This window comes from Lepidochelys olivacea, assembly GCF_965140295.1.
Source record: "Lepidochelys olivacea isolate rLepOli2 genome assembly, chromosome: 24".
Classification (NCBI taxonomy): domain Eukaryota; kingdom Metazoa; phylum Chordata; order Testudines; family Cheloniidae; genus Lepidochelys; species Lepidochelys olivacea.
This window is the reverse complement of record NC_140434.1, coordinates 15,938,463-15,962,250: the sequence shown is the minus strand read 5'-3', so window position 1 is coordinate 15,962,250 and position 23,788 is coordinate 15,938,463. Positions and strand designations below refer to the sequence as shown.

The following is a 23,788-nucleotide window of genomic DNA, read 5'->3' as shown; positions in this document are numbered from 1 at the left end:
AGAGATATTCAGGCCCGTCTGTAAAGGCCGATACTCTAAGAATTGAGGTGTATTCTTATCACTTGGCTAGTGATAGAGGTATAAAAGAAAGAATCAACATCACTGCCTGCCGGTGTAAGGGCCTTCTCTTACTGTGACAGTCTGAGGCCCTGTGCTTAGGCTCAGGCCTTTGGCTAAGCAGCAGAGGCAGCCATAAGCTGGGAAGCGACCGGTCACATCCTCACATTCCAAACTAGTCACACTGAAATAAGGTGCAATTCGGCTGTTAGGATACAATCCTGTCCTGATAGTTCCTATCACCTCCAGAGAAAGGGAAGTGCCTAGAAAATGTAAAAGGAAACTTAGTTTGATAGCATCCTGTCTGGCAAGAACTCACTTATCAATCGCTGGGATGTGGAATCCTCACTTCTGTATTGTCTTGTCATTATAGTTCCCACTTTGCTGTTGTTTGTCTGTATAATCTCTGTGTGGTTTTGTGATTGTTCCTGTCTGCTGTATAATTAATTTTGCTGGGTGTAAACTAATTGAGGTGGTGGGATATAATTGGTTACATAATCATGTTACAATATGTTAGGATTGGTTAGTTAAATTTCAGGAAAATGATTGGTTAAGGTATAGCTAAGCAGAACTCAAGTTTTACTATATGATCTGTAGTCAATGAGGAAATGACTGGGTGGGGGTGGGGGTGGGCATGTGGGTGTGTGAGATGGGAACAGGGAATGGGGGTAAGAAAATGGGAATCATGTTTTGCTAAAGGGGGAGATGGGAACAGGGAATGGGGGTAAGAAAATTGGAATCATGTTTTGCTAAAGGGGGAAATGGGAACAGGGAATGGGAGTAAGGAAGTTGGAATCATGTTTGGCTAAGGGTAGGAATGGGAACAGGGACACAGGTGTAAGGCTCTGTGGTGTCAGAGCTGGGAAGGAGGATACTAAGGAAGGAAACTGGAATCAGGCCTGCTGGAAGTTCACCCCAATAAACATCGAATTGTTTGCACCTTTGGACTTTGGGTATTGTTGCTCTCTGTTCATGTGAGAAGGACCAGGGAAGTAAGTGGGTGAAGGAATAAGCCCTCTAACATCACCCCTTAACCTTCTCTTTGGTAACCAAAGTATATTGAGTTCCCTGAGTCTTGCACTCTAAGGCATGCTTTAATCCTTTAATCATCCTTATGATCCTAATCTCGCGCCCCCCGAGAGAGTTAAACTGTAAGGCTTGTGTCTTCAGTGGGATTCTGGGAGAGGCTGTGTTTAAGATACAGCGTAAAAAGGGGGCTGCACTGATTCCGGGGCGGGGGTGGTGGTTGGACTGCATTGCAACTCTCAAGAAGGGGTGCTAGATAGAGGATCAGCACCTCCAGAGCATGCATAGGGACCTCAAGACGGGCAGTGCCTGGGCTCTGTTCAGACGCTGGAGGCTTAAAATATGGAAGGCAGTTGCTGGGTCTCCCTAAAGCAGTGTGGTGAGCGGCCAAGAGGGGGCGCTAAATCCGAGCTGTGACAGCCGTTTCCGAGCAGGTTGTGTGGGTGTGGCTGCTTGTGTGTCACAATCCAGGAGAGCGAGGAGAGGGGCTCTGGAAGGAGCAACCATTCTTTCCCCCAATGGTGTTCGACATTGCCCTTCCTGAAATGAGCCAAACAGCAACCCTGCATCCCTCTCTTTTGCAAAACTATTGTTCTACTGCCCTAGACAGGGATTGTCAGACAGGCCTAAGCCAGTTAGGTGTCCAGCTCCTTTAACTCCTTTAGTCTCCTTTGAAAAATGCCACCCTAATGTCTTTTTTTCTGAAAAGATTTTGTTTCTCCCGTGAAGGATAGATAGTGCTGGTCCGGGCAGAGAGGAGGAGTGGATGAGGCTGAGAAGCCAGTGGAAGGGTCTGAAGCCCAAAATAATTTTGAACAAATGAAGCCTTCTCATAAGTTTGTGCCATAACTTGTGTCCTTTGAAGAAGCAAGACTGAGGTGCAGTGTATGGGTTGTTTTGATGGGAGCGAATGCCTGTGTGATGTTCAGGCCAAAAGAGTGTAACTGTTCTGGAAAGGGTTTGTTTTACGGAGTGCAAGGAGACATCTCCAGACCTCTGGGGATTATGTGCTGGAACATCTGCCCTGAAGGGAAACTTGCCACTTGTTCTCCCAGTCACAGCCCTGGGAACTGTCGCTCTCTAACTCAGTTACAGACCCTTTTCCTTCCTGCTCTATTGGATTTGTGAGTTGCTCCATCATTTATTTTTTCTCGGTGCTTCCCAACCGAGGAAGAGGGAAGGATATTGGAGAGCACAACCTATTCCCCCCACCTCACCTACACACAGTTCAGAATTCCCTAACAGAAATGACAGCATTTAGGCCTGGTCTAAACGTAAGGCAGTTTACTTCAGCCTAATTATGTCCGTGTACACGCTGCAGCCGTGTCCCGCTGGTGGAAGTGCCCTCCTACACCGACATCATAACTCCACGAGAGGCGTAGCACTTATGTTGGGGTAGTTAAGGTGACGCAGTGTCTGTGCGGATGCTGTGTTACTGACATTGGCTCCTTGCTGTCTTGAGCCCGGCTACCCACGGTTCCCCACTCCCAGCCAGGCTGCTGCCTGGAGGCTCCCTGCTCCCCATTCAGGGAGTCAACAACCCTGGGCATCTGGCCCCTGCTCCCAGTGGGGAGTCAGGGGTGGTGGGTGCGAGGGAGGGAGGCAGCTGGGCTCCTGGAGGGGAGCTGCAAGGAACTGAGAGCTTTGGCTCTCAGCCTCCCACACTGCCCCTCTTTAGTCTGTGGAAGCGCTCCTGGTGAGGACACGCATCACGGACAGAAGGAGGGTAGTGTGGACATCAGCCACCACAGGAATTACTAACATAGCTCGACTTCGGGCTGTAGTGTAGACATGCCTTAGAATGGAGTAAATCCCATGCCAGTCTGGAAGTAAAATTAATTTACCGAGAACCATTTAAACAACAAACAATCCCAAAGCTTTTTGTGCAGTTGGATTTATTTTTATTTTTGCAAAGCTCTTGCCATTCCCCAGGGCAACAGAGGGACAGAGCTCTTTGCCCTCTGTTACATCGAAAGACACCACAATCAAGGAACAGCACAGTCATCAGTTAGAGACCCAATCAGTCCAATTGATGATTCTCATGTGGGATTTGATTGGTCAGGAGAGGTGTGAGGCAGCAGCACGGGAAGCATAATGGCAGGCATCATCGCCATGATCAGCAAATCTGGTTTCATCAGCATGTCTCTTATTAATTCATCATCCCAGGGTCTGCAGGTTCAGGGAGAGATGGCAAACAGCAATTATGGTCCCAGGAACGCACTGGGAATAAGACAAGTATCCTCCCCTATACCCTGAAGGAATTCCACCCCTTTCTATCCCCAGCCAGCTGGGTGCATTTTACATCCTTTGCAAACTGAGTTATTGATAAACTGGAAAAGGGAGTCAGAGCCCCGCCCATCAGCTCCTCCCCTCTGCCCCCAGGAGCGTGCAGCGGCTTGCAGGAGGGACTGGGGGCGAGGGGGTAGGAGCAAGGGTGGGGCATGCTCGGGGGAGGGGGCAGAATGGGGCAGCAAGAGGGGAGGAAGAGGGGGGGTGGGAAGAGGCAGGGAGGGGGCAGAAAGAGGCAGAGCAGGGGTGGGGCCTTGGGGGAAGGTGTGGAGTGAGGGCAGGGCCTGGGGCAGAGCTGGGGGTTGAGTACCCCCCCACCCCCAGCACATTAGAAAGTTAGACCTCAAAAATTTAACAACAGTGGTTTTTGCAAATGAAAAAAAAGGATGATTTTGTTCTCTGTTGGAAAACCAAAAGAAGGGCCTGGGCTATTTGTAAGACTAGAAGCAAAGGAAGACATGGAAGCTGTTTTACTGAATCTTAGGACACACCCTGCGAAGAGATGAGGGTCTTTCCTGAACTCTCACTTAGGTGAGCAGGAGCTTCGAAAGCACAAGGGGCACTGCTGTCCCCAGCCCTGTAGGGGGCAGTGTCGTTTAGTGGCTGGGAGCGTAGTTGAAACCTGCATATGACTGGCCCTGGGGATACTATTATCTCCACCCCAAAGGTGCAGACTGCCGGCACTGGCAGCCAATCGCAGCTCCCAGGGTCTATGATCCCCCTCGGGCAGCATTTCTCAGAGTTCGGGTCGCGACCCAGTCCTGGCTCACGGCATGTCAGGCGCTGGCTCGCTCTGGTCAGCATGTTAAAAGTCCTGTTGGCTTTGCCGCCCGGCTAAGGCCGGCTAGTGCCTACCTGTTCCGACACCACGCTGTGACCCGGACGCGGCCAGCAGCGGGTCCGGCTCCCAGGCAGGGGGGCCACGGGGCTCCGCGCGCTGCCCCCGCCCTGAGCACCGGCTCCGCACTCCCATTGCCTGGGAACCATCCAATGGGAGCTGGGGGGGCTCAGAGTCTGCAGGCAAGAGCTGCACGAAGCCGCTTGCGCACCTCCGCCTGAGAGCCGGACCTGCCGCTGATGGCTTCCGGGATGCAGCGCGGTCAGCATTCCTGCACCCCAAACCCCTCATCCCCAGCTCAACCCCAGATCCTGCACCGCTAGCCCAGAGCCCTGACCTCCTCCTGCACCCCAACCCCCTGCCCCAGCCCAGAGCCCCCTCCCACACCCTGAACCCCTCAGTCCCGGCCCCACCCCGCAGTCCTCACACCCGCACCCCAACCCTCTGCCCCAGCCCTGAGTCCCTGTCACACTCCAAACCCCTCATGCCCAGCTCCATTGGGTCGTGGCATCAACAATTTTCTGTGATTTTAGAGGACCCTCTTTCAAGAGATTTCATGGGTACCCAGAAGAAATCATGGGACACTTTCATGCCTCTCTAGTGGACTTGTGGGAGAAGAGGTCATCCTCCAATAAGGCTGTGGGAAATTGTCATGAGGCCCCTGCTGCCAGCTGATTGTGTATTCTAGATTTCCTGGGACATCTCCCACCTGCAATAAATTCCAGGTGATTTCAAAGGAACTTTTTGCAAGATGTTCCATGAGTACTGAAGGGAACTGTAGAGATGTCAACATCCCATCGCCCCTGGTAAACTCCCATAACCTCCCTGGAGCTACTGTGTGTTCACTAGAAGACTGTTTGAAGTAACTCCCAGCAACACTGCCTTCGGGGGATACAGAAAGCTTTTTGTGTTCTGCATCATGGATAGCTGGGATGGGTCTGGGAGTGGTCAGAGAGAAGGTCAACCTCCGGTAAGCCCTCTGAAGCAGCTGGTGTTTCCAAAGCGCCTTTGCAACATTGGAAAACAAAGCCAATGCTCCTTACTTGGCAAATGCTACCAGACAACAATCCTGCTAAAACCTGGTTGATTCCCCTGCTCTGTGTGAAGACAAATGACATGCAGAGGTAATCTCTGCCACTGAGACTGTTGTCTTTAAAGCTGTTTACACTTACGGTATTAGAGTTGAAACTACCAAAGCCCAGCAAGTTGCGGAATATTTACTGTGTATCTTATGGTAAAACCTAAAGGTCCCCAACTGATAATCAAATGACTCAGTGAAGCTATGGACTATTTAAACCAGCTAGGTATCTGGCCCCAACATCATTTTCATCCACAGCTGGAAAGAAATAAAACCCTTGCAAAAGTTCATACATCCAAAGGCTGCAGAAATATTTTCACCACATTCAACAGAGGAGATAAAGGGTGATAGAAGATGCCTCGAGAATTTTGCAAGCAAAGGGTTAGCCTGATTATGAGCAGCGATGGAGGATACTCTTGAGACAAAATAAAGCAAAGTCAGAAGGCAAAGATGACTGCTTATACTCACCGCTGACTAGAAATTGTTGTTTTCCTGCAAGAGAAAGAAAAGTTAGGAATGCCCCCTGTTCAACCCCTCACCAGGGTAGCAGAGGATGCACCATTTAGTAACTTCAGAATAGCCCGAAGGAACTGTGGGACACTTCATGCCTCCCACACCCCAAACTCCTCATCCCCAGCTTCGTTGGGTCACGGGCATCTAAAATTTTCTTCAACTAGGTCCCCAGAAAAAAAGTTTGAAAACCACTGCACTAGGGAATGGTTCTTAACGTGGGTATAAAGAACAGACCCCAGAGAATCCCCACAAAATGGCTACTAGTATAATAGAAGAATGGACACTGCAAAGAACATCTGGATTGATTCTGACACACCCTTTGGGCTTTAGATACCCATTGCTTTGCCTTTTGTCCCAATCCTTCCACATCTGTCCAGGCTCTTCCAACTAACCTCTCAGCTAAGCTCTCTAGTGTAGACGTAGCCAGAGACTCCACCACATCCTAGGTTAATTGTTCCAATGGTTAATTTATACTATTAAAATTTGCACCTTATTTCTTGATTCAATTTGCCTAGCTAGCTTCAGTTTTAGATTATTGGCTCTCATCTTCCTTTGTTTGATTAAAGAGCCATCTCCCATCAGAAATGTCTTCCCTCCTGCAGTTAGGCGTATACCAGGATCAAGTCACCTCTTAACTGTGGCTGTGGTAAACTAAATCGATTGCGTTTCTTGTCTTTGGACTCCCCAAGCTCTCTCAGTTTAGCCTGACCTCTGAGCCCACCTCCGGAGGCCAATGGCCTTCCTATGTTTAATCTGACTTAAAGGCTCGTGTAAAAGCTCCAAAGGAGAGTACATTCTGAATAATCAGACACATCGCCTGCAAGACTTCCATCAGCCTACAGGAAAAAAGCAAGTTACTAAAAGATGAATTACTTGTTGCTGCTCTTTCTCTGGCAGCAGTGAAATGACAACGATGTCCTGAAAGGGACTGGACTCAAACGTCTGCTGGCTGGGAAATGGGAGCCGGTGTGGTCTGGTAAAAAGGGAGCTGGGCTGGGAGACAAGAGTTCGGGGAACATCTGTTCTGGGCTGCGCTGCTGAACTTCTCAGTGACTTTAGATGAGTCGCTTCCCCTCTCTGTGCCTGCCTTTCTTCTTCTCTTTGCCTTTCTTCATTTAGTCTTATTGGTCACTGTTACATGAGCCAGAATAACTTTACAGACTCTCAGAGTCAACTGCCTCGGGAGTATCTATGGACAGAGCAGCACCAGTAGGGCTCAACGTGCCCCCAAACCGCTAGGAAGACAAAGACCAGAGTTATTTAGTGCTGCTTTTTCTCCGATATCGTTGAAATGATGCTGGTTTCATGGCAGTGGCTGAGCCAGGCAGCTCCTGGAGTGGGAAATTTCCCAGCTCCCTGCTCGATTTCCGTCCTCCCTTCTATTGAAATATTTCCTAGATCTCCGCATGCTTCACTGGCTTCCATGTTGGGAAACCCCCTTTTCACCTGGGCTAAATTCTATTCTGGTGTAAAGTGTCATTTCTCTATTGAGTTCAGTGGTTCGAGACCTATTTACATCTGCTGGGGAGCTGCTCCCTCATGTAGTTGAGACCATGTCTATGATTGTCCATTGTGATGCTATTCTCCCCAGTCCAAAGGTGCAGAATGAGAGGATTCCCAGTCAATCACAGCTCCCAGTGTGTCTGACTCCGCTGGGAAGTGGTTCTTATCATGGCTGTAAAGAGCAGAGCCCGCAGAGAACCAACAAACTGGCTACTTGGATAATGGGAGAACTGACACTGCAAAGAACACCTGGATTAACGCTGACACCCCCTTTTTGGATTTAGAAGCCCATTGCTCTGTCTTTTGCCTTAATCCTTTCACATCTGTCTAGGCTTTTCCAGCTGACCACTGTGCTCGTAGCTGGGGCTTGAGAAGAGGTACTGTGATAATATAAGACAGCTGGACAGCACCCCAGAGACGCTTCCAGAGACGCTCCCAGAAGCGTGAAAGGAAATTGCTGAGAGTTACTTGAGTCTCTTCTTTCTCCAGTACCATCAAAATTTAACTAATTCCCTCACATTGTCCATAGCTGAACCACACCCTGGCCAGACTAGGAGCTACTGTCAGCATAGCTGTTCTGGTGCACTTCTATTGCTGTAGATTATTCTAGTCCCCCCTGAGAAACATAAGCTATGTAAGCAAAAGCACAGTTTTGCTGTTATAACTGTGTCTACACGAGGGGCTTTTGCCAGCACAGCCGTGTCAGCCAGGAACCAAACATCTTTACACCCAGACCAACACCACTATGCCAGGGGAAGTCTGCAACCTTCCCACTGCCCTTCTTTCTCGGTGCTGGGATTAACTTCCAGAGTTTGGGGGTTTCTTTATTGCTTGAGAACCAAAACTTTCCCCATGTTTTGCTTTTAAATCTCTTTGTTAAACCATCGGCCAAAATTGGAAGACAACTAGGAATACTCACACCAAGAATGCCTCTTACTGAGTCCTCAACAGCCTGTAAGGAAAAATCTTGGAGTTACTCGATCTGCTCTTTCTCCAGTGTCATCAAAATGTAGCTGATTCCCTCACAATGGCTCTGCTCCATTTTGCGTGGAGGGGGGAGGGCGAATGTTGATGATTTAGACTTTAGAGAAGTCATTTCCCCTCTGTGTGCCTGTCTTTCTTCTTCTCTCTGCCTTCCTCCATTAGGCTGACCAGCCACTGCTTAATCTCCCAGAATTACTTAAGAGACTCGAAGCCAACTGTGTTTGGTGTATTTATGGACAGAGCACCACCAACAGGGCTGACTGTGCCCCCAAACCACAAGAGAGAGAAAAGGCAGGAGTTCTTTAATGCTGCTCTTTCTCCAATATCATTGAAATGATGTTGGTTTCATCATAGTGGCAGTGGCTGAGACAGGAAGCTCCTGGGGTGGGACATTCCCCAGCCATGCAGGCGATCTCCACCTTCCCTCCCACTGAAATATCTCCTACATCCCCACTTGCACGCTTCATTATCTGCCAAGTTAGGAAACCCCTTTTCAATGGGCCAAATGCTATGCTGGTGTTAACCGGTGTTACTGTATTGATAACAGTGGCGTGAGGACGATTTACAGCTGCTGGGGAGCTGCTCCCTTGTCTAGTTGAGGCCATGCATACGACTGTCCATGGTGATACTACTGTCCCCACTCCAAAGGTGCAGAATGACAGCATTTGCAGCCAATCACAGACCCCACTAGGCAGTGCTTCTTACCCTGGGTATAAAGAACAGGTCCCACAGGATCCCCTGAAAATGGCTACTAGTATAATGGGAGAATTGAAACTGCAAAGAACATCTGGATTGATTCTGACACATCTTTTGGGATTTAGACACCCATTGCTTGCTCTTTTGCCCCAATTCTTTCACATCTCTCCAGGCTATTCCAACTGACCACTGGCTCCAGGTTCAGGTTTGCTAAGAGCCACTGCGAGATAGAAAACAGCCTGACAGCAAATGGAATTTGGAATACTCACCCCAGGGACGCTCCCAGCTACGTCCTCAACAGCCTGCAAGGAAAAACCTGGGTGTTACTCGATCCTGCGCTTTCTCCAGTATCTTCACAAAATAGCTACTTCCCTTCCATTGTCCATAGGTTAACCACACCCTGTCCACACTAGGAGCCCCTTGTCAGTCTAGCTATCCCAGCCTAGTAGTGCGCTTTTGTGGGTGTAGGTTATTCTAGCCCTTTCCAAGCTAAATAATCTATACAGGGAAAACACAGTTTTGCAGATATAACTGTATCTACACTAGGGGCTTTTGCCAGCACAGCCATCCTCGGTCAGAGATCAAACATCTTCACACCCCAGACCAGCACTGCTGTGCCAGCAGAAGTCTGTTGTGTGGACAAGTCCTCAGATAGTCAACATTCCCACTGCCCTTCTTTGTCAGTGCTGGGATTAACCTCCAGGGTTTGGCAGTTTCCTTACTGCTCACGATAAGAATTAGAACTCGTTGAAACTTTACTCCTGGGGTTGGACATTTCCCAGCCATTCAGTAGATTTCCACCCTCCCTCCCACTGAAATATCTCGTAGATGCCCCCACTTGCATGCTTCATTATCTGCCAGATTAGGAAACTCTTTTCCAAGTGGGCCAAATTCTATTCTGGTGTAAACTGCCACTACTCTCTTGACTCTGTGTACCTGACTGGACCGACTTCCTTGCACCACTGCTGAGACTCCCCTTGGGGATTTAGAAAACCATTCTTTGTCTTTTGCCCCAGCCCTTCCACATCTGAGCACTGGCTGAGGATCTGAGCATGCTAAGTGGTCCTGCGGTACTATAAGACAGCCTGACAGCAAATCAAATTTGGAATGCTCACCCCAGGAACGCTCCCAGCTAGGTCCTCCTCAACCTGTAAGGAAAAAGCTGGGAGTTACTCGATCCTACGCTTTCTCCAGTATCATCACAAAATAGCTACTTCCCTCCCATTGTCCATAGGTTAACCACACCCTGTCCACACTAGGAGCCCCTTGTCAGTCTAGCTATCCCAGCCTAGTAGTGCGCTTTTGTGGGTGTAGGTTATTCTAGCGCATTCTGAACTATATAACCTGTATGGGCACAAGCAGAGTTTTGCTGCTATAACTGTGTCCGGGGGCTTTTGCCAGCACAGCCATGTCAGTCAGAGATCAAACATCTTCACCAGACGAACACCACTATGCCAGCAGAAGTCTGTCGTGTGGACAAGGCCTCAGATAGTCAACACTCCCACTGCCCTTCTTTCTCAGTGATGGGTTTAACCTCCAGAGTTTGGCAGTTTCCTTACTCCTCAAGATAAGAATTCGAGCTGGTTGAAATGTTTCCAAATGAATTTTTATAAATATGTTGTCCATTGTTTTTCAATTTCTTTTCTTGTTTGGACAAACTCAGAAATGAAAAATGTTTGTAGAGTTTTCGTTTATGATTCCCACCCCCCTTTTCGTTTCACCCATTATTTCCTGTTTTCTGGAGGTGCTTGAACAATGATGTGTGTTTTAGAAATTAAAAAATAATTGCGAGGTTCAACATTTTTGCAACATTTTTTGGAAATCTTTGTTTTTTTAATGAAAAACTGAAAATGTCCCCCGCCCCCCCTTTGCTTTTCCACTGACAAGGGCAGGAGATCTAAAACCAAAGCTTTCCCCATGTTTTGGTGTTCATTCTTTTTGTTAAAAATCAGAAGAAATTGGAAGACACAAATTTTTCCATGAAACTTTTCATATTGACCAAAAGTATATATTTAGTTCCCTAGAGCTGGTTGAAATGTTTTCGTCAAAATAATTTTTCAACTTAAAAGTTGTTTTTCAGCCAAGGTTTTGTAGGGAAAAAAATCATTTAAATGAAAAATAAGAATCTAAAAATGTGGGTGATTTTGGTTTTCCAAAACTAAATATTTTTACTGAAACGCTCAAAATGTGTTTTGAAAACCAAAAATGCATGGTTCTCTTTTTCAATTAAGAAACCAGCAACATTCCCTGGGCTATTTTTAAAACTAGAAGAAAAAGATGAATTTAGAAGCTCTTTTCTTGAATCTTATTTCTCCTGAGGAGAGATGAGGGTCTTTCCTGGACTCTCATGTAGGTTAGGAGGAGATTCTGAAACGCACAAGGAGCAGTTATGCACCCAGCACTGCTCGGGGCAGTGTTGTTCAGTGGCTAGCTCACTGGATCATGAGTCAGGAGAGCTGTACGGGCTGTACTATCATACAAAGAATAATAACTGACTGCCCAGGTTACTCCAGCCAAACACTGGGCTCAAGATTTGGGCTTCTTAGAGACAGCACGATAATATAAGAGTTCCTGACAGCAAAGTAATTTCTGAATAGTCATTAGCAGGGCACTAAGGAGATCCCCACCAACTGACAGGAAATAAAAGCAGAAAGAATTGACCCTGCTCTTTCTGCATTATCATCCAAACAAAGCTAATTTCCTCCCAGTGGCAGCAGCAAACTTTGGTTTTAGAAACATTCCACCTACCCATTATTCTTCTCATCAGCATTAATCTCTAGAATCTATGAGAACTGGATCTCTTTTATTTAGTCTGACCTCTCTTTAGTGAGATTAATAATATGCCTAGATTTTAAGGCCAGAAGGGCTCATTAGAATCATCTAGACTGACTTCCTGCATAACAGAACACAGATTCTCACCCAGTCATTCCTGCATCTAGCCCATAACTTCTGTTTTATTCAGTGCCTACTTTAAAAAAAGATAGCCCACCTAGATGTCAAGATTTTCAGGGATGAAGTCCAGGTCTACACCACCACTTATCTCGGCAAAACTTATGTTGCTCAGGGGTGTGAAATAAATACACCCCCCCCAAGCGACAAAAGTTTCGCCAGCGGAAGCGGCAGTGTGCACGGCGGTATGTTGGTGGGAGAGCTTCTCCCACCGACATTACTACTCCCGCTCGCTGGGGTGGTTTAATTACATCAACGAGGCAGCTCTCCCCCGTCGGCATAGAGCGGCTACACGGGAGATCTCACGGTGGCACAGCTGGATCGGTACAGCCGTGCCGCTGTAAGCTCTCTACTGTGGACATAGCCAAGGGTTAATAAATATAGTTTAAAATTTGCACCTTCTTTCTTAACTCAACTTGTCTAACTTCAGTTTTAGATGATTGGATCTCGTCTTCCTTTGTTTGACTAAAGAGCCATCTCCCATCGGAAATCTCTTCCCCCCTGCAGTTAGGCGTATACCAGGATCAAGTCACCTCTTAACTGTCGCTGTGGTAAACTAAATAGATTGTGCTTCTTGTCTTTGGACTCCCCGAGCTCTCTCGGTTAGCCTAACCTCTGAGCCCACCTCCGGAGCTATGTTTAATCTGAATTAAAATCTGATTTACAGGTAGCAGGTTAATGTAAAAGCTCCAAAGGAGAGTAAATTCTGAATACTCACAGACACGCTGTCTCCAAGTCTTCCATTAACCTACAGGAAAAAAGCAAGTTACTAAAAGATTAATTACTTGTTGCTGCTCTTTCTCTGGCGGCCGTGAAACGACAACCATGTCCTGAAAGGCACTGGACTCAAACGTCTGCTGGTCGGGAAATGGGAGCCGGTGTGGTCTGGTAAAAAGGGAGCTGGGCTGGGGGACAAGCGCTCGGGGATCTGTTCTGGGCTCTGCTGTTGACCTGCCCAGTGACTTTACAAGAGTCGCTGCCCTTCTCTATGCCTTCCTTTTGTCTTCTCTTGGCCTTCCTTCACTTAATCTGATCGGTCACAGCTACATGCACCAGAATCACTTGTCAGACTCTCAGAGTCAACTGTCTTTGGAGAGCAACACCAGCAGGGCTCCGTGTGCCCATAAACCGCTAGGAAGACAAAGGCCGGAGCGATTTAGTGCTGCTCCTTCTCCGATATCGTTGAAATGATGCTGGTTTCCTGGCTGTGGCTGAGCCAGGCAGCTCCTGGGGTGGGAAATTTCCCAGCTCCCTGCTCGATTTCCACCCTCCCTTCGACTGAAATATTTCCTAGATCCCCACGTGCTTCACTGGCTTCTATGTCAGGAAACCCCTTTTTTCAAATGGGCTAAATTCTATTCTAATGCAAACTGGCATTTCTCTATTGACTTCAGTGGTTCGAGGCCTATTTACATCTGCTGGGGAGCTGCTCCCTCGCGTAGTTGAGACCATGTCTATGATTGTCCATGGTGATACTATTATCTTCACTCCAGATGTGCAGAACGAGAGGGTTCCCAGTGACTCACAGTGCCAGGTGTATCTGATTACGCTGTCTAGTAGTTCTTATCATGGTGGTAAAGAACAGAGCCTACAGAGACCCAACAAACCGGCTACTTGGATAATGGGAGAGCTGACACTGCAAAGAACACCTGGATTAATTGACACCCCCCTCCTGGATTTAGAAACCTATTGCTTTGTCTTTTGCCTTAATCCTTTCACATCTGTCTAAGCTTTTCCAGCTGACCACTGTGCTCAGCACTGGGGCTTAGGTTCTGCGATAATATAAGACAGTGACACAGGCTGACAGCAAAGCAACTTTGCATACTCACCCATGGCAAGCTTCCAGATGAGCTCCCAGAAAACTGCAAGGAAATTGCTGGGAGTTACTTGATCCTGCGCTTTCCCCAATACCATCAAAATGTAACGGATTCCCTCCCATTGTCCATACCCACTCCATGGCCCACTGGGCGCACCTTGCCACTACAGCTAGCCCGGGGCACTTCTATCGCTGCAGCTTATTCGACTGTCCCCTGAGCAAAATAAGCTCTGCAAGCAAAAGCACGGTTTTGCTGCTATAACTGGCCCATACAGAAGGGGCTTTGGCACGCACAGCCACGTCAGCCAGGGACCAAATGTCTTCCTACCCCTGACCGACACCTCTATGCCCGAGGAATTTGGTCATGTAGACATGCCCCAGAAAGCTCTGTGATGGGCAGCATCCCCACTGCCCTTCTTTCTTGGTGCTGGGATTCACTTCCAGAGTTTGGCACTTTCCTGACTCCTCGGGGTAAGAATTAAAGCTGGCTGGAATTTTTCCAAATGAAAAAAGATTTGATTTGTTTTTCAAATTTTCCACCCTCCCTCCCACTGAAATAGCTCGTAGATGCCCCCCCGTGCATGCTTCATCGTCTGCCATGTTAGGAAACTCTTGTTCAAGTGGGCCCAATTCTATTCTGGTGTCAACTGCCGCTACTCTGTTGACTTTGGTGGCGAGAGGCTGACTCCCACATGCTGGGGATCTGCTCCACTGTATAGTGAGTGTGTTGGTGATTGTCCATGGTGATACTATTATCCCAAGCCCCTGGGGAGCCGAACAACACGATTCCCAGCGAATCACAGCTCCCAGTTTGTACGACTCCATATAAAATGGTTTAAAGAACAGGCCCCCAGAGATGTAACAAACCGGCTACTACTATAACAGGAGAAATGAAACTGCAAAAAACATCCTGATTAACTCTGATATACCCCTTTGGGATTTAGAAACCCACTGCTCTGACTTTTGCCCCAATCCTTGCACATCTGTCCAGGCTATTCCAACTGACCACTTCCTCAGGGTTTGGGCTGGCTAAGAGGTGCTGGGATAATATAAAACAGCCTGACAACGAAGCAAATGTGATTGCTCACCCCAAGGTGCTGGGAGTTAATTGATGCTGCTCTTTCTCCAGCGCCATCAACCTGCCCTCCCCTTGTCCATAGCTTAACCACACCATGTCCACACTAGCAGCGCCGGGTCTGGATGGCGACCCCAGCGTACCACTGCACTTTTATCGGTGTAGCTTGTTCTAGCTGTCTCCGAGCAAAATAATTTCTATGGCAAATGCATGGTTTTGCTGCTAGGAATGTGTCTCCACTAGGGCCATTTGCCAGCACAGCCATGTCGGTTAGAGATCAAATATCGTCCGTCCCCAGACCGACACCGCTATGCCCGCAGAAGTCCGTAGTGTAGAGGTGTCTCCGGACAGGTCTGTGATGGGCAACGTTCCCTCTGCCCTTCTTTCACAGTGCTGGGATTAACCTCCAGAGTTTGGCAGTTTCCTTACTGCTCGGGATAAGAATCTGAGCTGGCTGAAATTTTAGCCTAACCTCTGAGCCCACCTCTTGAGGCCAAAATGGGCTTCCTACGTTTAATCTGACTTAAAGGCTCATGTAAAAGCTCCAAAGGAGAGTACATTCTGAATACTCACGGACATCTGGCGTGGAAGTCCTTCATGAACCTACAGGAAAAAAGCCAGTTACTAAAACATGAATTATTTCTTCCTGCTCTTTCTTCGGGGGCAGTAAAATGACAACGATGTCCTTAAAGGGACTGGACTCAAACGTCTGCTGGTTGGGAAATGGGAGCCGGTGTGGTCTGGTAAAAAGGGAGCTGGGCTGGGGGACAAGAGTTCGGGGAACATCTGTTCTGGGCTGCGCTGCTGAACTTCTCAGTGACTTTAGATGAGTCGCTTCCCCTCTCTGTGCCTGCCTTTCTTCTTCTCTTTGCCTTCCTTCATTTAGTCTTATCGGTCACTGTTACATGAGCCAGAATAACTTTACAGACTCTCAGAGTCAACTGCCTCGGGAGTATCTATGGACAGAGCAGCACCAGTAGGGCTCAGCGTGCCCCCAAACCGCTAGGAAGACAAAGGCTGGAGTTATTTAGTGCTGCTTTTTCTCCGATATCGTTGAAATGATGCTGGTTTCATGGCAGTGGCTGAGCCAGGCAGCTCCTGGGGTGGGAAATTTCCCAGCTCCCTGCTCGATTTCCGCCCTCCCTTCTATTGAAATATTTCCTGGAAGTGCTTCACTGGCTTCTATGTGAGAAACCCCATTTTTCTAATGGGCTACATTCTATTCTGGTGTGAACTGTTATTTCTCTATTGACTTCCATGGTGTGAGGCTGATTTACATCTGCTGGGGAGCTGCTCCCTCGTGTGGTTAAGACCATGTATATAATTGTCTGTGGTGATGCTATTATCCCCACGCCAGATGTGCAGAATGAGAGGATTTCCAGTGAATCTCCCCTGAGAAGTGGTTCTTATCACAGTTGTAAACAGCAGAGCCCACAGAGACCCAAGAAACTGGCTATTGGGATAGGATAAAGGGTAGAACTGGCACTGCAAAGGACACTGGATTAACTCTGACTCCCTGCAGGGGATTTAGAAGCCCATTGCTCTGTTTTTTGCCTTATCCTTTCACATCTGTCCAGGCTGTTCCAACTGACCACTGTGCTCAGCACTATGGCTTGTGAAGAGGGTCTGCATTAATATAAGACAGCCCGACAGCAAGCTACTTTGACACCCCTGGAACTCTTCCAGATACGCTCCCAGAAGTCTGCAAGGAAATTGCTGGGAGTTACTTGATCCTGCGCTTTCTCCAATACCATCAAAATGTAACGGATTCCCTCCCATTGTCCATAGCTGACCCACACCATGGCTACAGGGGAAGCACTGCGTCAGTATAACTAGCCCGGTGTATTGGTGTGCTTTTGTCGCTCTAGTCTACTCTTGTCCCCAGTGAGGAAAACAAGCTATGGAAGCAAAAGCACAATTTTGCTGTGTCTACACTATAACTGTGTCTACACTAGTGGCTTTTGCTTGCACAGCTGTGTCAGCCAGGGACCAAACAGCTTCACACCCCGCAGCAACATAACTAGGCTAGTAGATGTCTGTAGTGTAGACATGGACCAAGGTATGTCTGCAGTGGGAAACCTTCCCACTACTGTTCTTTCTGAGTGCTAAGATTAACCTCGAGAATTTGGGAGCTTCCTTACTGAGTCTGGCTCATCTGGATAAGAATTAGAGGTGGTTGAAATTTTTCCAAATGAATTTTTGTGAAAAAATTGTTGATTTGTTTTCACATTTTTTCATTGTTTGGAGAAAAATCAGAAAGGGAAAAGCTTTGCGTTTATGATGATCACCCCGTTTATTTTTCCCCAGAACTGTTTGAAAATTTATGCAGGGAAATTTAAAAACAATGTGGGCTTCACCATTTTTGCATAATTGATTGAAACTGAATGATAACCTGAAAATATCCCCTCCTTTACTTTTCCACTTAAAGAGGGAGGCAAAAGAAATGGAGTCTGGGAACTAAAAAGCAAAACTTTCCCCATTGTTTGGTTTTAATTCTCTTGGGTGAAAAAACAGAAAATAGTGTAAGAAACACATTTTCCCATTAAAATTGTCATTCTGAGCACAAACTAATCTTTGGTTACCTCGAGCTAGTTGAATTTTTCTCTACATAATTTTTCAGCTGAAAAGTGGTTTTTCAACCAAAGTTGAAGCTTTTGCGGGCAAAAAAATCATTTAGATGAAAAATTAGAAGCTGAACATTATGGGGGGGGGAAATTTTGGTGATTTTGGTTTTCTACAACAATATAGTTTTAGAGAAACCCTCAAATATTGAACCACGATGTTTTTTGATAACCAAAAATTCTATTGTTTTCATTTTCAGTTGAAAAAGCAAAAAAAATCCGTCATGGGCTATTTTTAAAACTAGAAGAAAAAGAAGAATTTCAAAGCTCTTTTGTTTACTCTTCTCTCTCTTCCTGAGAAGAGCTGAGAATCTTTCCTGGACTCTCACTTAGGTTAGGAGGAGATTTCCAAAAGCTCAATGAGCAGTTCTGCCATATAGGACACAGTATCTTTGAGGTGAGCTGTCACCGGATAAGGAGGCAGGAGAGCTCGGTTCTAGTTCCAGTTATGCCTCTGAGAACGGCAATGAAAACTAGCAGTGTTTGGATGACAGGTTTCAGAGGAGCAGCCGCGTTAGTCTGTATTCACAAAAAGAAAAGGAGGACTTGTGGCACCTTGGAGACTAACAAATTTATTTGAGCATAAGCTTTCGTGAGCTACAGCTCACTTCATCGGATGCAGTCAGTGAAGTGAGCTGTAGCTCACGAAAGCTTACGCTCAAATAAATTGGTTAGTCTCTAGGGTGCCACAAGTCCTCCTTTTCTTTTTCCGAATACAGACTAACACGGCTGCTCCTCTGAAACCTGTCATTATGCAAGGCACTGAATTTAGCCGTACGGAGTGGAAATCTATCACTGAATGCATCCGATGAAGTGAGCTGTAGCTCACGAAAGCTTATGCTCAAATAGATTTGTTAGTCTCTAAGGTGCCACAGGTACTCCCAGTGTTTGGATGCTTACCCATAGGCCAAGTAGTGCGCTGCTTTCCTTTGGGCAAAGGATGGAGAGGAGGAGAGCGGCAGTCACGATCTGGAGCTTCATCTTGGATTCTGTTTGGTTCTTCCAGGTCCTGACAGCTGTGGGGTTTAGCAGCTGTATTTATACAGTGTGTCTTATCTGACATTACGAGCTTAATTGCCCAAACTCAATGCCCGCATTATCAAGAAGACCAATTGCCTTTATCAATCAGGAAAGGTCAGAGATTTCATTTATCACTAAACTCCACCATGTGTTCATCTTAGTGTCAGAGTACAGGCCAAATTGTGCTTTATCTTCACCCGTGAAATCCTGGCCTAAATTGGTACAACTACCAACAGAGTCAGACAAAATCAGTGGCCAACTTGGGAAAGCGTTGGCCTTTATCTTCCATGCAAGAAGGATGGACTTTGGAACAGTCTTAAAGGCTACTAAAAAGGATGGGAGTCAGGACTCCTCAGTTCTCTCAACTCTGCCATAATTATGGTGGGCACTGAGCGAGAGACAACTGAGTGAGAGACAACCCCTGCCGCCAAAGGGTTTACAATGTACGTGGCCAAGGGAAGGATTATTGTCCCCGGTTTGCAGCCTGGGGGAAACTGAGGCTCAGAGCGATGCAGTGACTTGCCAAGGTCACACAGGGAGTCTGTGGGAGAGATGGGAATTAAACCCAGATCTCCAGTGTGGTGATCCTGCCATATGTACAGTCTCCTAATAGCAGGGCCCAGAGAAGTTGATTCTCAGTGACACTAACCACTTAAAGTGATTGCATTTTACAGTCACTTTAAATGGCCTCTTTACTCTGGCAGAGAGGTAAAGGGGCCTTAGTATAACTGAGGCTCTGCTACATGACAGTGGGTTGGTAGCACCACTCTAGTTAAGACTGAGATGCGATTTGGGTTCTGCACTCCAAGGGATTGCTGACATGGACTCTCTCTGACACAACACCGTCTCTGAAGAGCCAGCACCCACCTCCGGCCCCACACAAGCTCTGGAAGGTGATGTGTCCCTTGTCCTTTATGTGCCCGAGTTGGGGTGATGAGCATGTTCTGTTATTCAGGGATCTGAACAGATGAGTATTGTTCCTCAACTGAACTGCTGACTTGTCCTTATCTGCTCTTATCAGCACGGGGCAGATGGCTGCCAGAAATGAACAAGAGGAGGTGTTGTTGCTGGCCGGTTTCTAGGAAGTGTTCTTGCATCAGGGGTGATGGCAGAGAGATGTCCCATCACAGAGGGATTTGTCGCCAGTGACAAGTTAAATGTGCTGTGAGGCAAAGTCCAAGAGGAGCCTCACAAGCTCTTTGTTGTTCCGTGGTTTTGACGTTTGGGTAATGACAGACACACTAGGTAGGGGTGCGAGGTTATTCAGGGTGAAATGCTAAGCTGCTCTGTCAGGGCCACATCTACAGCTGGTGCGAATTGACTGCATTGGCATCAGTGGGGCCAGATCCCAGCTGGGGTGAATGGACCATAGCTGCATTGGCGTTAGTGGGGCCAGATCCCAGCTGGGGTGAATGGATCATAGCTGCATTGGTGTCAATGGGGCCAGATCCCAGCTGGGGTGAATGGATCATAGCTGCATTGGCATCAATGGGGCCAGATCCCAGCTGGGTGAACGGACCATAGCTGCATTGGCATCAATGGGGCCAGATCCCAGCTGGGGTGAATGGATCATAGCTGCATTGGTGTCAATGGGGCCAGATCCCAGCTGGGTGAATGGATCATAGCTGCATTGGTGTCAATGGGGCCACATCCCAGCTGGGTGAATGGATCATAGCTGCATTGGTGTCAATGGGGCCAGATCCCAGCTGGGGTGAATGGATCATAGCTGCATTGGTGTCAATGGGGCCAGATCCCAGCTGGGGTGAATGGATCATAGCTGCATTGGCGTTAGTGGGGCCAGATCCCAGCTGGGGTGAATGGATCATAGCTGCATTGGCGTTAGTGGGGCCAGATCCCAGCTGGGGTGAATGGACCATAGCTGCATTGGCATCAATGGGGCCAGATCCCAGCTGGGGTGAATGGACCATAGCTGCATTGGTATCAATGGGGCCAGATCCCAGCTGGGTGAACGGACCATAGCTGCAATGGAGTCAATGGCACCAGATCCCAGCTGGGGTGAATGGATCATAGCTGCATTGGCATCGACGGGGCCAGATCCCAGCTGGGTGAATGGACCATAGCTGCATTGGCATCAATGGGGCCAGATCCCAGCTGGGGTGAATGGACCGTAGCTGCATTGGCATCAATGGGGCCAGATCCCAGCTGGTGTAAATAGGTGTAACTCCATTGAGTCCATGCCATCTGAGGGCACTGTTGAAGGGGAGTGTGCGGACTGCGTTAATCTCTCTAACTAGAATCTGTACTTGGGGCAGAGCTGCTCCCTGGGAACTGGGCACTTGTATTTGAGCTGAGACTACTGATAGAGGGGTTTGTCTGTGTGCTGTTTGGTGTATGGCGTGTAAATATACAAGCGGCACTAGGAAGATACCCAGACTCTGGACCACTGATTTCTTCTCCAATGAGAAGCTGACCTGTGAGGCCCCAACGTCTGCTTTTTCTTGGCTGGATGCCCTATGGCTTTGGGCTGCTCCTTTCCCCTCTTTGTCCATCTGGGTGTGTCCACATTACAGACAGGAGGTGTGATGGTAGCACAGGTAGGCATACCTTTGCTAGCTTTAATCTATAATAGCACAGATATGGTAGCGCGGGCTAGCAACCCAAGTGAGTACCCAGGCTTGCTGGTGACCTTCAAGCTGCCAGAGTCCTCCAAGAAGAAGATAGAGGGTGGGTATTTATTATGTGTATTAGAGTAATACCTACAGGCCCCCACCTGAAATCCCATTGACTCCAAGAGAGTTATGGGTGATTTCCACCAGCTGGGGATCTGGTCCTTTGATTCCAATGAAGCTAGGGACCATTTACACCAGGTGGGGATCTGGATTCAACATCATTTTTAGCCACTCCTGGACACCTACAAATAATCCTGAGAAAAACTATTGCCTCCCAAGGAGCATAAGAATCGTCACTCCAGATGAAACCAATGAGTTAATCTGCCCTGATATCCCTTCCCTCCTCCCTAAGCTGGAACAGAGCAATAGGCCCTTCTAGTCTGGTATCCTGTCTCCTAAAGTGGCCAGGATTCCACTGGTGCCTCACCTGTACCATAGACAGAGTTAATATCACCTCCCTGCTACTGTAGCTGCTAAACTCTGGCGAGATACCCTTGGAGCAAGATACTCACATAGACAAGTGACTCTCCACTGTTATTCTGCAAGAAAAATGCCGTGTGATATTCCCACTCCAAGGCACAACGCAGGTTCAGGGGCAGCGAGTTATATGGCTCATGGTGCCCGGGCTCCACCAATATTCAGGGCTCAGGGGCCCGGCTCCACCAATGTTTGGGGCTGGGTCTCTCCCCTGGCCCTGCCGGCCGCCCCCATGTGCCTCCCCCCGAGTGTCCCTCGGCTGCCACTTGCTGCCCCCACGCACCGCCCAGAGCCTCCAGCTCAGGCTGACTCTGCTCTGCCAGCTTCCAGCATCCACTGCTGCCGCAGGGTCCTAGTCCCCCCCTCCACTGGGGTCAGGACAGGCTGCCCTTCTGCCCCAGCCCTGAGCCCCCTCCAACACCCAAAACCCCTCATCTCCAGCCCCAGACAGAGCCCTCATCCCCCACACCCCACCCCTCTGCCCTAGCCCTGAGCCCCCTCCCACACACCAAACCCCTCATCCTCAGCCCCACAGCCCTCACCCCTGCACCCCCTCCTATCCCCAAACTCCATCCCAGAGCCTGCACCCCTCACCCCCTCCTGCACACCCACCCCCTGCCCCAGCCCGGAGCCTGTCCCCAAACTCCCTCCCAGAGCCTGCACCCCTCACCCACTCCTACACCCCCAGCCCGGAGCTTGCACCCAGCACCCAAACTCCATCCCAGAGCCTGCACCCCAGAGCCCCTCCCCCACCCAAACTCCCTCCCACAGCCTGCACCCTGCACCCCTTCTGCACCCTAATCCCCAGCCCCAGTCCAGGGCCTGCACCCCAGACCTCCTCCCCCCACCCACACTCCCTCACAGAGCCTTAGGCAGGTGGGAGGTGGAGTTTGGGGCGGGGGGCGGGTTCTGGGCACCACCAAAATTTCTACAAACCTGCCACCCCTGCGCAGGCCTTACTCTGATAGCAAAGAGTCAGCCAAGGCATCCTTGAGTGCAAAATATTTCCTGAGTTTCTGGGACAATTGCCGAGACCAGGGCATTCTGGGTGATTTCAGAATGCCCTTTTGTGTGATATTTTACCAGTGCCAGTGAATTGTGGGACACGGCATGGCTGCCCTGTGGGATTGCAGAGGAAGAGGGAATTTAGTATAATAGCAAAGAGGCAGCCAAGACACCCTCAAAATGAAACAATTTACCTGAGTTCCTGAGACATTTCCTAACAGCAGTGCCTTCTGGGAAATTTCAGAAGGCCTTTTTGTGTGGTATGTTATTGGATGCCCAAGGGAACTGTGGCAATGTGAATCTCCCCTCAGCTGCAGGAAAACGCCCATAACCCCTGGGGCCTACTGCTTGTTCACCGGGCGACGTAGCTTGCAGCAGCAGCCCCTCCTGGGTGATACCTGAAAGCCTCTCGTAGCTGTCTTCACAGCTGCCCAGGAGGAGTGTGGGAGAGGAGCTCAACCTGCCATAAGCCCCGGGAGATGTTCATAAGCCCCCTGAAGCAGGTGACTGTTAGGATATAGATATTCAGGCCTGTCTGTAAAGGCCGATACTCTAAGAATTGAGGTGTATTCTTATCACTTGGCTAGTGACAGAGGTATAAAAGAAAGAATCAACATCACTGCCTGCCGGTGTAAGGGCCTTCTCTTACTGTGACAGTCTGAGGCCCTGTTCTTAGGCTAAGGCCTTTGGCTAAGCAGCAGAGGCAGCCATAAGCTGGGAAGCGACCGGTCACATCCTCACATTCCAAACTAGTCACATTGAAATAAGGTGCTATTGCGCTGTTAGGATACAATCCTGTCCTGATAATGCTGATCGCCTCCAGAGAAAGGGAAGTGCCTAGAAAATGTAAAAGGAAACTTAGTTTGATAGCATCCTGTCTGGCAAGAACTCACTTATCAATCGCTGGGATGTGGAATCCTCACTTCTGTATTGTCTTGTCATCATAGTTCCCACTTTGCTGTTGTTTGTCTGTATAATCTCTGTCTGGTTCTGTGATTGTTCCTGTCTGCTGTATAATTAATTTTGCTGGGTGTAAACTAATTAAGGTGGTGGGATATAATTGGTTACATAATCATGTTACAATATGTTAGGATTGGTTAGTTAAATTTCAGGAAAATGATTGGTTAAGGTATAGCTAAGCAGAACTCAAGTTTTACTATATAATCTGTAGTCAATGAGGAAATGACTGGGGGTGGGTGGGGGTGGGCATG

At 48.3% G+C, this 23,788-nt stretch overlaps 1 protein-coding gene across 1 annotated transcript; it reads right to left on the bottom strand.

Moving 5' to 3' along the window:
- Positions 1-2,977: 2,977 nt before the first annotated feature.
- Positions 2,978-23,559, bottom strand: LOC311512139 (uncharacterized protein). Its single transcript, XM_084613204.1, has 10 exons — positions 23,471-23,559; positions 18,346-18,461; positions 15,398-15,427; positions 13,763-13,795; positions 12,652-12,681; positions 10,100-10,132; positions 9,254-9,286; positions 8,224-8,256; positions 5,757-5,780; positions 2,978-3,252 (listed from the first exon to the last, which is right to left on the bottom strand). Exons 1-9 carry the CDS (start codon positions 23,520-23,522, stop codon positions 5,763-5,765), a joined length of 378 nt encoding a protein of 125 aa, XP_084469330.1. The 5' UTR covers positions 23,523-23,559; the 3' UTR covers positions 2,978-3,252; positions 5,757-5,762.
- Between the last annotated feature and the right edge of the window lie 229 nt (positions 23,560-23,788).

Bases quoted from the DNA above. Each gene is read 5' to 3' on its own strand.
- LOC311512139 (XM_084613204.1), bottom strand. From the start codon at position 23,522: ATGATGACAAGACAATACAGAAGTGAGGATTCCACATCCCAGCGATTG. The intron at 15,428-18,345 runs GTAAGCATCCAA...TTTTTCCTGTAG, and splicing joins GCGCACTACTTGGCCTATGG to GTTCATGAAGGACTTCCACG. The intron at 9,287-10,099 runs GTGAGCATTCCA...TTTTCCTTGCAG, and splicing joins TAGCTGGGAGCGTTCCTGGG to GCTGTTGAGGACGTAGCTGG.